This window comes from Rattus rattus, chromosome 6, assembly GCF_011064425.1.
Source record: "Rattus rattus isolate New Zealand chromosome 6, Rrattus_CSIRO_v1, whole genome shotgun sequence".
NCBI classification, from domain to species: Eukaryota; Metazoa; Chordata; class Mammalia; order Rodentia; family Muridae; genus Rattus; species Rattus rattus.
The window spans coordinates 62,276,612-62,289,638 of NC_046159.1; the positions used below are offsets into that span (position 1 = coordinate 62,276,612).

A 13,027-nucleotide genomic window follows, 5' to 3' on the forward strand; every position below is an offset into this window, starting at 1 on the left:
ATTTGAATTCTTTTTAAAAGCTCAAAATTTCTCATTTTACTTTATCATATGAAACAATTGTGCAGCAAAATAATACAGTGCTTTCTATTTTTTTCTTCCTTTAAACATTACAAATAACCTGTATTTAAAATAAGCTTTAGGGGGCTGGAGAGATGGCTCAGTGGTTAAGAGTACAGGCTGCTCTTACAGAAGATCCAGTTTTGATTCCCAATACCCACACAATAGCTCACAGCCTCCTTTAACTCCTGTTGCAGAGAATCTGATGCATTCTGCTGACCTCCAAAAGGACCAGGCACACATGTGACAAACAACCATACATGAAAGCAAAACATTCATACAATAACAATAAAGGCATAAAACTATAAAAAGAAAGCTATGATCCATATCCTATGTTTCCCCTCTTTTAAAGTGTGTACAATTCAGTAGTCTACATAGAGAGCTGTGTAACCATTACACTTAATTTAAAACTGCATATAACTCACCTTGTATTCGCCACTGTTCTGTAAACACACTAGCTGATGGTCCTGATCCATGTATCCCACTACTTTAAAAAATTGAGTGACTGCCAACTTGGCTGGGTCATAAGACTTCCACTGCCCAAAGAGTAATACTTTTAGATTCTTTCCAGAAATCTCCCCTCCTGTAAGGTTATTACAGCACCTCCCACAGTTGTTTATTAACAAGAAATTTTGTTGAGCTATTTTTAAAACAATAGTTTTATATTATCTATGTGTATGTATGTGTGCTTGTATGAGTTTAAGTGCACCGTATGAAGAATACAGGATCCCATATGGGTTAGAAAGGGTATTTATTGTATCTTTTGGAACTGGATAGGTAGCTGCCAATATTTATTAATCTTTCTGTTGTCCTACTAGTGATATTTAATAGGCATTAAACAGTTTCTAGACTCAAATTGATGTCAAAATAAAAATAAATCCTAAAAAAAATTAAATAGTGTGTATGGGGGTCTTGCTGCATGTGCAACACACATGCCCTTGGAGATCAGAAGAGGGCATCAGATCCACTAGGACTGTAGCTATAGGCTGTTGTGAGCTGTCTTGTAGATGCTAGGTATCAAGCCTGGGTCCTCTGGAAGAGACGCTCGAACACTTAACTGCTAAGTTACCACCCCAGCTTTCCAAATAAATTGTAAAAAGAAAAAGAAAAGCAAACAATCAAACCAAAACCAATTATACTTAATTAGGACAATACTGAAGTAGAAGATACTTAAGTTTTTCATTTCAAGTCCCTTAGTTAGGCTAGGGCTATACTTCAGCAGTAAAGCATGTACCTAGCCCTACGTCCAATTCCCAACACCCCACCCCGACCCCTGAGATAGATAGGAAAGAAGAGTGGAGGGAAAGAGGGAGATTGAGACTGGCTGATTATAAAGCCAGGCTGGGATAGAGGACCATGAGTTTAAAGCCAGTACAAGTAAAACCCTGTTTCAAAATCACAACACAACACATAAAAAGGTTGGGTTTTTTTTTCTTTTTCTTTAAATCACTTGCTTAAAAAGAGATTTTCAGATAATCCCTAAAATTTTTTAGTATTTTTTAAATTTTAGTGTTATCAAAATACTGATAATATAAAGTTATCATAAATTCTTACCTTTTTATGAGATGATAAAACCAAAATATCCTTCAAAGCACCAAATGGTTTTGCTAAGTTGTAAATTTCTTCTGTAGAATATCCTTTATTAGGCAAATTAGAAATAAAAACTACACTCATTTCCTCCATTTCCTTCAAAACAAATTAAGAAAGTGATTACTATTTCCTACTGGAAGAAAAGCCAAATACATCAGGAGACTGATAAGATCTCAAATTAATGGTGGTTTTTTTTTTTTTTTTGAATGAGAAAGGCCCCATAAGGCTTATACATTTGAATGTTTGATATCGAAGGTGAGGTGTGTCCTTATTGGAGTGGTTGTGATCCTGTTGGAGGGGTTAATGCCAGGTCCATTTTTAGTCTCTCTGCTTCCTGTTTGTGGTGGTAGGGGTGGGAGTGCGTGCATGCCTGCCAACTGCCATCCTTCCTAACCTGATGAAAACAGACTAGCCTCTGAAACTGTAAGCAAGCCCCCCAGTTAAATACTTTCCTTTGTAAGTTGACTGGTCATAATGTCTCAGTCACAGCAATAGAACAGTAACTTAGACACCCTTAGAACTTGAAAATTTACAATTTTCAATTACATAGAATTACAGACATACCATTTCTCATCTAGTCCAGGTCATCAGTCTCCTTTTGGCTTACTGTTTTCAAATAGAAATTCGTATCCCCCTATCTCTGACCACAGCTCCTTCCTTCACATATGCTGTGCCTTACAATGCCATATGTAGATCTAACATCTAAACCAGTGTCTTCTCATCTTCCTGAACATCAATCTCTCCGAGGCAGTATTTTTTAAGTTCATCTATTCCCTTTATGATCCTTATACCAACAAGTAAGCATTTTTCTGCTTTATTTTGTTCTACAGCTATTTATTCTCTAAATTGATTTTCTCATTACACTCGCTTTTCCTTTTGTAGAAATTGGGAAAATTCCAGAGCCTCTATGGTAAACTTGGCATATTTTGACTGTAGGGGGTAGAAAGGAAAACAAAACAAAAAAACCTGTGTGATGGTTTTTATATGCTTGGCCCAGAGAGTGGCACTATTTAGAGGTGTGGCCTTGTTGGAATAGGTGTATCACTATGGGCATGGGCTTTAAAACCCTACTCCTAGCTGCCTAGAGGTCAGTCTTCCAGTAGCTACCTCAGATGAAGATGTTGAACCCTCAGCTCCTCCTGCACCATGCCTGCCTGGATGCTGCTATGCTCCTGTCTTGATGATAAAGAACTGACTCTCTGAACCTGTAAGCCAGACAGACCCAATTAAATGTTGTCCTTATAGGAGTTGCCTTGGTCATGGTGTCTGTTCATAGCAGTAAAACCCTAACTAAAACAACCTACAAAAAGCCAGAGCTTTAAAAAAAACAAGTGACTAACAACCAGCCTCTCATGTTTGTTTATATATGGCTCCTTCTAAAGAGCTTTATGGGAATGCTGTACCACACTGACCCCATTACACCAGTGCTTTAAAATACTTTTGTGTATTTCTTTTTAAAGATTTATTTATTATATATAAGTACACTGTAGCTGTCTTCAGACACACCAGAACAGGGCATTGGATCACATTACAGATGGTTGTGAGTCACCATGTGGTTGCTGGGATTTGAACTCAGGACCTCTGGAGGAGCAGGCAGTACCCTTAACCACTGAGCCATCTCTCTAGCCCTAAAATACTTTTCTTAAACTAAGACATCCTATTCGGTGATTTCTTACTCAGTGGATTATTAAATAAAAATGAATTAGGGCAAAGCATATGAGCAACCTTAAATTCTAACAATTGAAATCTAGATGAATGAAATTTTAATATACTGTTAAATATAAGAAAATAAAGTGAAATTTGTGCCCTTCAAATAAATAATCACTTGTTTCTCTAAAAAAAAATGCAGTACAAACAATAAGCCTTGGTAATCAAAATATTCACAGATCTCACATTTTAAGGCTAGAAAAAAATGAAATGTCAAAAAGGATTATTAGAAACTGTCTCAGCTAGTGATGTACTTGCAAAACATGTACAAAACCCTACATTTTAAGCCAATGAAAGAATAAACTGAGTAAATAATAAACACACTTCAGTAATAACCACACTAAAAAAGTTGAAGCAGGAAATGAAAGTTCCAGGTCTCTCCTTGCAACATAGCATGTTCAAGCTCAGTCCAGGATACAAAGAAAGCCTATCTCAAACAAATATCACCTAATGAAACAAAACGAAACAAATTTCCAATGTGTACAGGTTCTAGTTTTTTCAGTTCCAAAATAGTTATCTGTTCCAAACTAAATTTGCCTTAACATGTTCTCAGAGGAAAGTAACCTTCATAAACACATATACATTTATTCAAGGTTTTTAAACCAACATCATATCTAAGGAGTTTAAAAATGACTAAAATATTTTGCCATGCCAAAAAGTGAATATAGTTGCTTTAAGAATTCTATGTAAATAAAATAAAAAAACTGACCTTGCTCACTGGTTCATTTTCTGTGGCCTCCAAAGTACCTTAATACCCCAAAAAAAAAAAAAAAAAAAAAAACAATAAAAAACACAATTTTTTAAAAGTTCACGCAATCTTCAAGGTTCCCCTTTATTCCACAGTAAGTTAAATAAGTTATCTGGACATATGTGACTGACAAATGGGTAAGAAACAGTAGGAAAGAAGTATAAGAGGAACACCAAATCTTCCCTCTTTTATTGAAAAATGATTTAGTTTCTACTTCTTCCAGTTGCTTCCCACATCCCCCACTCTCCCATCCAGATTCACTCCCTTTCGGTCTCTCATTAGAAAGCCAGCTTCTAACATATAACAACAAAATGCTAGCAAAATAAAATATAGTAAGGTAAAACAAAAATATATGCAAGTTTGTACAAGGCAAAGAAACAGCTGAAAATCACAATGTACACTCGGAAGACACTGGTGTACACTCATGCAGGCCATGTGCTTCCTGCTTCAGTCTCAGTCCACAGGAGCTCTGCTCAGTTGAGTTTAGAGGGCCTTGTTTTCCTAGGATACCAGCCTTTAAGTACACTGTAATGATAACTTCGGAATTTTGGTTTCCTCACACACCCATACCCAGAAAGACAGACAGACAGACAGACAGAGACAGAGACAGACATTGTAAGAATATGTTTTCATTTTAATCAAAGGTGTGGGAGATGAGGCTGTTTCAGACTGTCCACAGCAGCTGACTATGATTGGCCTCATGCTCTAGCAGGGGCATGATTTTGCCAGCTGCAGATAATTTCTGCTGCTGTGTGAACTCCGTTTGGAATTGTGGGGATTTTTTTAGAGGGTATATAAATGCTAGGGTCCCAAGAGGCAGAGTGGACTGCTGGTTGGTTATTGTTTGAGGCTTGTTAAACTATCATGCACAAAGAAGAAATAAGAAGAAATTGAATATCCTGACAGTGAAGATGAGGAGATCAAACTTGTCCAAAGAAACTTGACCCCCACTAAATTACCAGGTGGTAGTCTAAGGACAACATCAATGCCTTTCTGGCCTCTGACTTTTATTCAGGGATCTTTCCTTTTCTTTCTATCCTTTTATCTCTCTTATGTAGTGTTAGGGGTCGAAAGGGTGAAAAAAGGGTGGAAGAAAAAACCCACAAAGAAGCACTAGCTACAATACATCTTGGATATAGTGACAAGAGTATAAACTGAATCCTAATTTGACTTAAGATTTTACCCCAGTACTAGAAAAATATACACATGTATCTCTTTTCTTAAAAGTACTTTCTTTCAATTTTAAATATAAAGCACAAAATAAAATTTCTACTGGCCTACCTGAAGTAGTTTCCTCAGCACTCTTTCCAGTGGCTTTGTCTTCTCTACTAGCCTTGACTTCAGAGTTTGCTGCATAAAACAGACTACTTTAATTTTCAAGAAAATAATACTATAATTAAACTAATGAATCTGAACTGGAATCTAAGCTAGTAATTTCATCACTTTAGATTCTCAAATGCTAATGAAACGTCTTTGAAAAACAAAATAATCCCTTTGAGGCTGTGTGGTTCTATGTGTGCAAACATACATGTGCATATGTGTCATACATATGAGAGTCAGAGGACAACATATCCACGGCTATCTCCATTGCTCTCAAACCTTAATTTTTTGAGATAGGGTCTTACTAACTGACCCTAGAAATAGACATTCAGCAAAGTTGGCTGGCTAATGAACTCCAGAATTTGCCTATGTTGTCTGTCCCCACCCCAACCCAGCACTGGGATTACAGGTGTGTGCTATGCCTGGCTTTTATGTGGGTTGCTGGGAGCCAAATACAAGTTTTCATGCTTGCATACTCAACAACATTTTAATAACTGAGATATCTCACAGGCCTTTAGGAATTTTAAAGAAAATTTTCAAAATATATCTTGAATATAAAGCAAGAGAATCCAAAAAAAAAAAAAAACCACTGAGTGATAGCACATGGTTACCTGATACAGTCACGGGTTTATTGGAGTCTTTGTTTTTGATATTCCCAGACTTTTTAGCTTCTAGAGACTTCTTTCCAGATTTTGCTTTTAAAAGTAGAATTAAACCATTACTCTAAGATTAAAAGCCTACTCGTTTTGCATATTTCATCTTAATATATCAGAAATAAATAGCTCAACCTTATCTGAAAAGCAATTTATTACATATTTATGTTCAAATTTTTATAAGTAATATTAAAACCAAATTTAAGTTGAAACATTTTTTGTTGGTCTTAAATTAGTCCCAAGTTTAATTCTTATTCTCATGTGAAATAAAGAATTAAAAATATGTATTTTGAAATGTCTACAAAAGCTTCTTGATATTCAGTATTAGAAAAGATACTATTAATAGGACTATGCTAATGTCAATGTACAACATTTATGTTAAAAAGTGTTTTCTTTATCAGGGAAAGTAATCTGTTTTAAATTAACAAGCATCAAATTAACTGTTTAAGCTGTGGAAAGGAGAATGAAATAACAATTAGAACAAGAGCAAAAGAGGGAAGATTAAACCATTTAAAGGGGACAATGACAGAGAAACCTATGAACATATTACTGCTGATCCATATAGTCATATACTTGCATATATAGTATATAACCATAATATATACTGCTACAGAATATAGACTGGTACAGAAATGTATTTTTTGTTAAAGAACATAGTACCAACAAATAAAAAATCCTATATTGTAAAATTTAAATACTGAAGACTGCTAAATTCTTCAATGTGTTATCAGATACTAGAAATTATTGAATAAATTCTAAACTTGCTTTCAATAATGTATTCATTAAATTCATAAAATAAATTTAATAAGCCTCTCTCCCTCAGTTGTCTTACCTGTTTTGATAGAAGCTTTACCTTTCGCAGCTACCGTAACCACAGATTTTACAGAACCCGCTGATTTCCCTAAATCACAAAAGCTATAGTCAAAACTGTTTTTATTTGATACAAAACTAGTATCAATCTCCAAAGAACCTCATTAAAAAACGACATAAGAATAACAATATTTTATTCAAAACATAAAATGGTATCATAATTTGGAACCTCTAGCTATAATTTCTTTAAGAGAGAGATATTGGTTACTAGAAAGTAGGATAGTTAAATATATCTCCCTGAATGAATCAGCTAAAAACTAAAATACAATGGGTGAGGACACAAAGCAATCTCATGTGTTCACTGGTTCCAAAAGCAACTATACAAAGGCTCTCAATGTATGATTCTCTGGGTCACAGTTCATGAAATGCATTTAAAAATACATGAAGGTCACATAAAGACTGTTCACATAAGCTCAATGTTTATTTTTTACTGTGTCTAATTTACAAATTAAACTTTATCATAGCCAGGTGTGGCACACCCCTTTAATCCCAACACTCAACAAGCCAGAGGCAGGCTGATCTCTTCAGTTTGAGACTAGCCCTGGGCTACTTAGGAGTTCCAAGCCATCCTGGGAAACATAGTAAGACCCTGTCTCAAAATCTTAATATATATATATTTGGACTTTTTCAATATCAGACATTTACTGTATGTCTTAAAATATATGAATGTATCCCTGTCCATAATTGATAAATTATGCACCAATCCCTAAGAGTTCAGCACTTAACTAGTCAATTGCTAGCAATTTACAAGTTTGCTATTCTGGATAAACTGAACCTCAGTAAGCCTCAGTAAACCTCAGTAAGTTAAGAGATTTCTTTACGTATACATGTTATCATGGACAAATCACTTTACCACTTAGATGAGGACTCGAGAAACTTAAGGAAATAATGCCCAGCTAGCATTTATCCCCAGCAGTTAATGGATGGCTAGCAGTTTTAGTTCCCAACCTAATGACTCCCACAAACTTTAAATAAAATTGTTTGTTAAATAAATGAAATTTCAAAACGTTTCCTAAAACTTTATGATGACCTCAGAAGACCACTTTAGACTACATGAAAATTCCAAATCTGCCAGTTACAATGGCATTTCCCTTTTTAACACAAAGACAATTTAATATACTACTCTTTATCCTGAATATCTCTAATATAACCGGTACTTAGCAAAAATAGGAAGAAAAGGAGAATAGTGGAATGCACCAGGGTAAAGGGAAAGAAATTTTATTACTTAAAAACCCACTACAGTAAGCCAGGCATGGTGGTACACACCTGTAATTCTAGCACTCAGGAGGTTGAAGCAGGAGGATCAAGATTCAAGATCAACCTCAACTACATGGCAAGTTCAGGGCCCATTTGGGATACATGGGATGCGGTTTCAAACAACAAAAAAGAACTATAGCTTATAAAAATTGTATGTGCATTATCCAGACAACTATATAATATAAAAATCAGTCATGAATGAAAGAGGAAGGAAAAAACTATGATATTCATTCCCTAAAATGCTTCTCTAGTTATCTTCGATAATATCAGAGTACTCTATATTAAATTTTATTCTGACAACTAAATAACTATAGTTCTCAAAGATTAATATATATTACTGAATATATACTTTATCTTATGAAACACATGCCTATGTAGTTCTTCAGCAATTTAGTAACTAAAATCCTAATAAAAATAAACCATTAGGACACGCAGTGTAGTTCAGTAGAAGAGGCACCTGCCTAGAACACATAAAACCGACATACCTGCAGATTTGTTCACCTTGACTGTAGATGACTTTATTTGTCCAGATTTGGCTAAAATAATGAAAAAAAAAAAAAGTATTTCTATAGCACATTACAAATAACATTCAGATTTAGGTAAGAGCCAACCTTGGAGTAATTTTCAAAGAGCATTGTAGCCTCCATTCCCTTTTGTCCTGGGAGTTATTACTTTAAAAAATTCATAGATGTAGACTTGACCAAGTCAAAATGCATACTTTTAGGTTTGGGGGTGTCTCAGTTAATGTACTTGCTCATGCAATATGAGGATTTGAGTTAGATTCCTAAAAAAAAAAAAAATCATATAAAAAGTCTGAGTATGGCAGCCCACACACATAATCCCAGCATTGGGGACTAAGTTAACTGGTGAGCTCAAAGTCAACAAGTGACACTGTCTCAAAGGAGGAGGACAGTACTTCTGAGAATAAAAGTGAAATTGTCAAGAGTCCACAAACATCAATTTTTAATTCCTTCTTTCATTTAGTAAAATTTATTAATATTGAACTTTCCATCAGAAAGATTGTACAAATAGTTTCATTAATATTAATTGATAGTTAAGTGGCCTCTATTTCCATACTAGAAAAGTTTTATCAAGTCATCAGCCTGTCCTGGTAGGAAAAGATACCATCTTTTACTCTGAATGGAAGTCTACGATTCATTCACCTTTTCTTTAATTATGGAGAAGTATATAAATTTTCATGATTAAAAGTCTCCTGAAAGCCAAGTGTAGTAGCTCACAACTTTAAATCTCTGCACAAGGGAAGCAGAGGCAAGAGGGTCTCTGTGAGCTTGAGGTCAACCTGGTCTACAAAGTGAGTTCTACGGTAGGCAAGGCTGTGTAGAAAGATCACTGTTTGGGACTTCACTATTTAAGGCTCAGTAAGTATCTTCCTAACATTATTTTGCAAGAAGTTTTTAGTAAACTGACAAAATACATTCATTTGAGCGAGTTTTAAAAGCTAAAGTCTGGGGAGTTGGCTTAGTGGATAGTGTTTGCCTTTACAAACATAAGGACCGGAGTTCACATTCCAGGATCCATGTAAAGTTAAATGCAGTAGCATTAATCTGTAACCCCAACATGCCTAAGGCAAACTGGTAGAAAGAGACAGAAGAATCCTAAGACAGTTAAGGATCAGCTACTCTGAAACACACAAACAGTGAACAATAAGAGATCCTGACAAGTGGAAAGCAAGGACGGACATCTGAGGACGTCTATTGACCTCTACACACAAAGATTACAACTTACCAGTAGAAGCTGAAGTGACATTTTCAATGACTTTTGAAGCATCTGTCTCTTTTCTATTTAAAAGGAAAAAAAATTAGAAAACACAAAAAACTAGTTTTAAGTTCTATAAATGTCTAAAACTGAAATGTTTGTGAATATTTAAATTCATAATTTTATAATTATGTTTAAAGATACAGCCTTAAAAATTAAACGTGGACACATTAATTTTTCATATGAAAACATGAATTCACTTACTTTAAAGCAGATGCAGATTTCTTAAGATCTAAAGGTTTCTTCTTCATTTCTTTGTTCTAAGAAAATATATTTACAAAAAAAAATTAGCTTTCTCCAATTAGAAAAGGCAGTTTAGACAACATAGAAATATGCAAAGTTCAACAATGAAAACATACAAAATCTTCCTCCTCTGAAGTATAAATGCCTATTACCCTTTCCTGTTTATACTTTCTTTGTGAACACAACGTTTTAGTCACTACAAGAGCTTCAGATGGGCCTCTGATTCTGTCCTCCCTTTCCATATGCCCATATTCTTTCAACAGCATAAAATGAGATTGAACTTGCCACTGTACTCTTAGAACTTTTCATCAGACCCAAGGAAATATCAGTACAGTATTTCCACCTATATGTGTGATGTGCCCTCAAAGAGCTCTAATAGATCAAACTAGGCACAGGATGAAACCAGAAGTATATAGTTTTTCCCTACACATATATATCTATAATAGCTGAATGTTTAAATTAGGTACAATAAAACATTAATGATAGTAAAAGAACATAATAAACCGTGATTATAGTTACATGGTTTGGTCTCTCAAAACATCATACCATCCTTTTCACTTCAGAGAAGTATCTCAGGCTGGAGAGATGGCTCGGTGGTTAAAGAGCAATGACTGCTCTTCCAAAGGACCTGAGTTCAATTCCCAGCAACCATGTGGTGGCTCACAACCATCTACAATGAGATCTGATGCCCTCTTCTGGTATGTCTGAACACAGTGACAGTGCACTCACATACATGGAATAAATAAATCAATCTTAAAAAAAAAAAAAAAGTGGGTTGGGGATTTAGCTCAGTGGTAGAGCGCTTGCCTAGCAAGCGCAAGGCCCTGGGTTCAGTCCCCAGCTCCGAAAAAAAAAAAAAAGTATCTCATGGTTTCTTTGGCATGCATATGCATACATATATATATACACACACACACACACACACTGACCATCAACATACACCCTAAGAACAAGGTTGAGCAAAGTAAGAATTACTTGAATAAAAGCAAAATAGGATTTTGGAAGGGTGGTGCATGCCTTTAATCCCAGCACTCACAGGAGGCAGGGGACAGGAGGCAGGAAGCAGAGGTGGGCTGATTTCTGTGAACTGAAGGCCAGACTGGTCTACACTGGAACTTATGAGACTTATGTTTTAGTCTCATTATGTTTAACATGATGAAATCCTATCTGTAAAGGTACAAGACGGTGTCATACAAGCTTCCAAAGGAAAGAAGCAACCAACAGTTAGTTCTACTGAGGTATGATGCCCATGAACCACAATAATAAACAGCCTGGCACAATAACCCTAAGAGTGCAGTAGTGCATGCATTTCTATGCAGTAACTAACAGTTCTCCAACTGGACATAGACGCATTCCACAAGAGAGAAACCATGCCTAATGCCGAGTACTGGAAACCTAACCAACTACTCTGAGTTAGTGACGGTCACTGATCTTCAACAGCATAATCCCTAACAACAATCTAAACATCTGCCCTTCTACCCTCAATCCCTCATCAAGGAAACTTCATTTTGCAGCAAGACCATTACAGAAAACCACAACCAATCAAAATGTAGAATCGTGAAGCTAAATCCCAATGGGGAAATCTATAAACATTCCCCAAGCTAAGGACTGGAGAACATATCAGAAGAGGAAGTGGAAGGAAAAATTCTAAGAGTTAGAAGAACAGGGAGCTTGCTGTGAGATTATGTTGTCTAGTAAGGTCAGAAGCTACACTCAGAAAGTTTCACGAGCATTACACTAATAGACATGCTCAAGTGGAGGCTTGGGAGGTGTGCTCACAAGATCACATCCTTACACAAGGAACTATAGGCAACTAAGGAATGCTGAGAGTGGAAGAAATAGTCTTCTCTGGAAAGAGTACACCAACTGGTTATCCAATACCAATACCTGAAACACAGATGAGTAACATTGGCTGGTTTTGTGTGTCAATTTGACACAAAAGAGCCTCCCTTGAGGAAATACCTCCATGAGATCCCGCTTTAAGGCATTTTCTAAATTAGTGATCAAGGGTGGGAGGGCCCACTGTGGGTGGTGCCATCCCTGAGTTGGTAGTCCTGGGTTCTAAGAGAAAGCAAGCTGAGCAAGCCAGGGGAAGCAACCTAGTAAGCAGCACTCCTCCATAGCTTTTGCATCAGCTCCTGCCTACAGGTTCCTACCCTGTGTGAGTTCCTGTCCTGACTTCCTTTGGTGATGAACCCTACTATGGAAGTGTAAACCCTTTCCTCCCCAACTTGCTTCTGACTCATGATGTTCTGTGCAGGAATACAAACCATGACTAAGACAAACATTATACAGACTGAGCAGGGTATATGTAGGGATATATATGTATATACATATATGGATATACCTGCAGTGAAAGAAAAAAGTGGGCATGAATTGGAGACAGCAAGGGGTTTGAAGGGAAGAAAGAAATTATGTAACTATATTGTAATCTAAAAAAATGAAAACAAGAGTTTTCAACAGTCAATAGAAACCAGAGACCATTACTGAGTAACTGAAGGGCAGGTATACACATCACGCATATACTAGACAGTTAGCAGGATAAAGCCAGAGAGTTGTGGATTTCTTCACGCTATTCAATCGGAAACATATGGAATATCTATTTCAGAATTTTCCATAATACTTTTATACAAAAGCAGACCCAGTGAAACTACAGAAAATGATATTCAAAATAAAAGAGTACAAATAATGAACTCTTAAGAGTTTATATTATATAAATCACTAATTTGGGTAAACAAGATGGACTAGTAGGTAAAGGTACTTGCTGAACAAATCCAACTAATTTGATGTTCAGATTCTAGGGAGA

The 13,027-nt window shown here is 35.9% G+C and overlaps 1 protein-coding gene across 7 annotated transcripts in view; it reads right to left on the reverse strand.

Annotated features, from left to right (window-relative positions):
* Znf638 (zinc finger protein 638) overlaps positions 1-13,027 on the reverse strand; it is a 75,370-nt gene that overhangs the window by 26,149 nt on the left and 36,194 nt on the right. For 3 of the 7 annotated variants that reach the window (XM_032906229.1, XM_032906230.1, XM_032906232.1), the window contains 8 exons: positions 10,183-10,238; positions 9,949-10,001; positions 8,688-8,738; positions 6,908-6,976; positions 6,034-6,117; positions 5,384-5,452; positions 4,064-4,101; positions 1,612-1,743 (listed from right to left, as the gene is read on the reverse strand). In XM_032906229.1, the coding sequence (XP_032762120.1) occupies positions 1,612-1,743; positions 4,064-4,101; positions 5,384-5,452; positions 6,034-6,117; positions 6,908-6,976; positions 8,688-8,738; positions 9,949-10,001; positions 10,183-10,238 (552 nt within the window). The remainder of the gene's footprint in view (positions 1-1,611; positions 1,744-4,063; positions 4,102-5,383; positions 5,453-6,033; positions 6,118-6,907; positions 6,977-8,687; positions 8,739-9,948; positions 10,002-10,182; positions 10,239-13,027) is intronic. The other 4 variants (XM_032906235.1, XM_032906234.1, XM_032906231.1 and 1 more) reach the window with 3 other exon arrangements.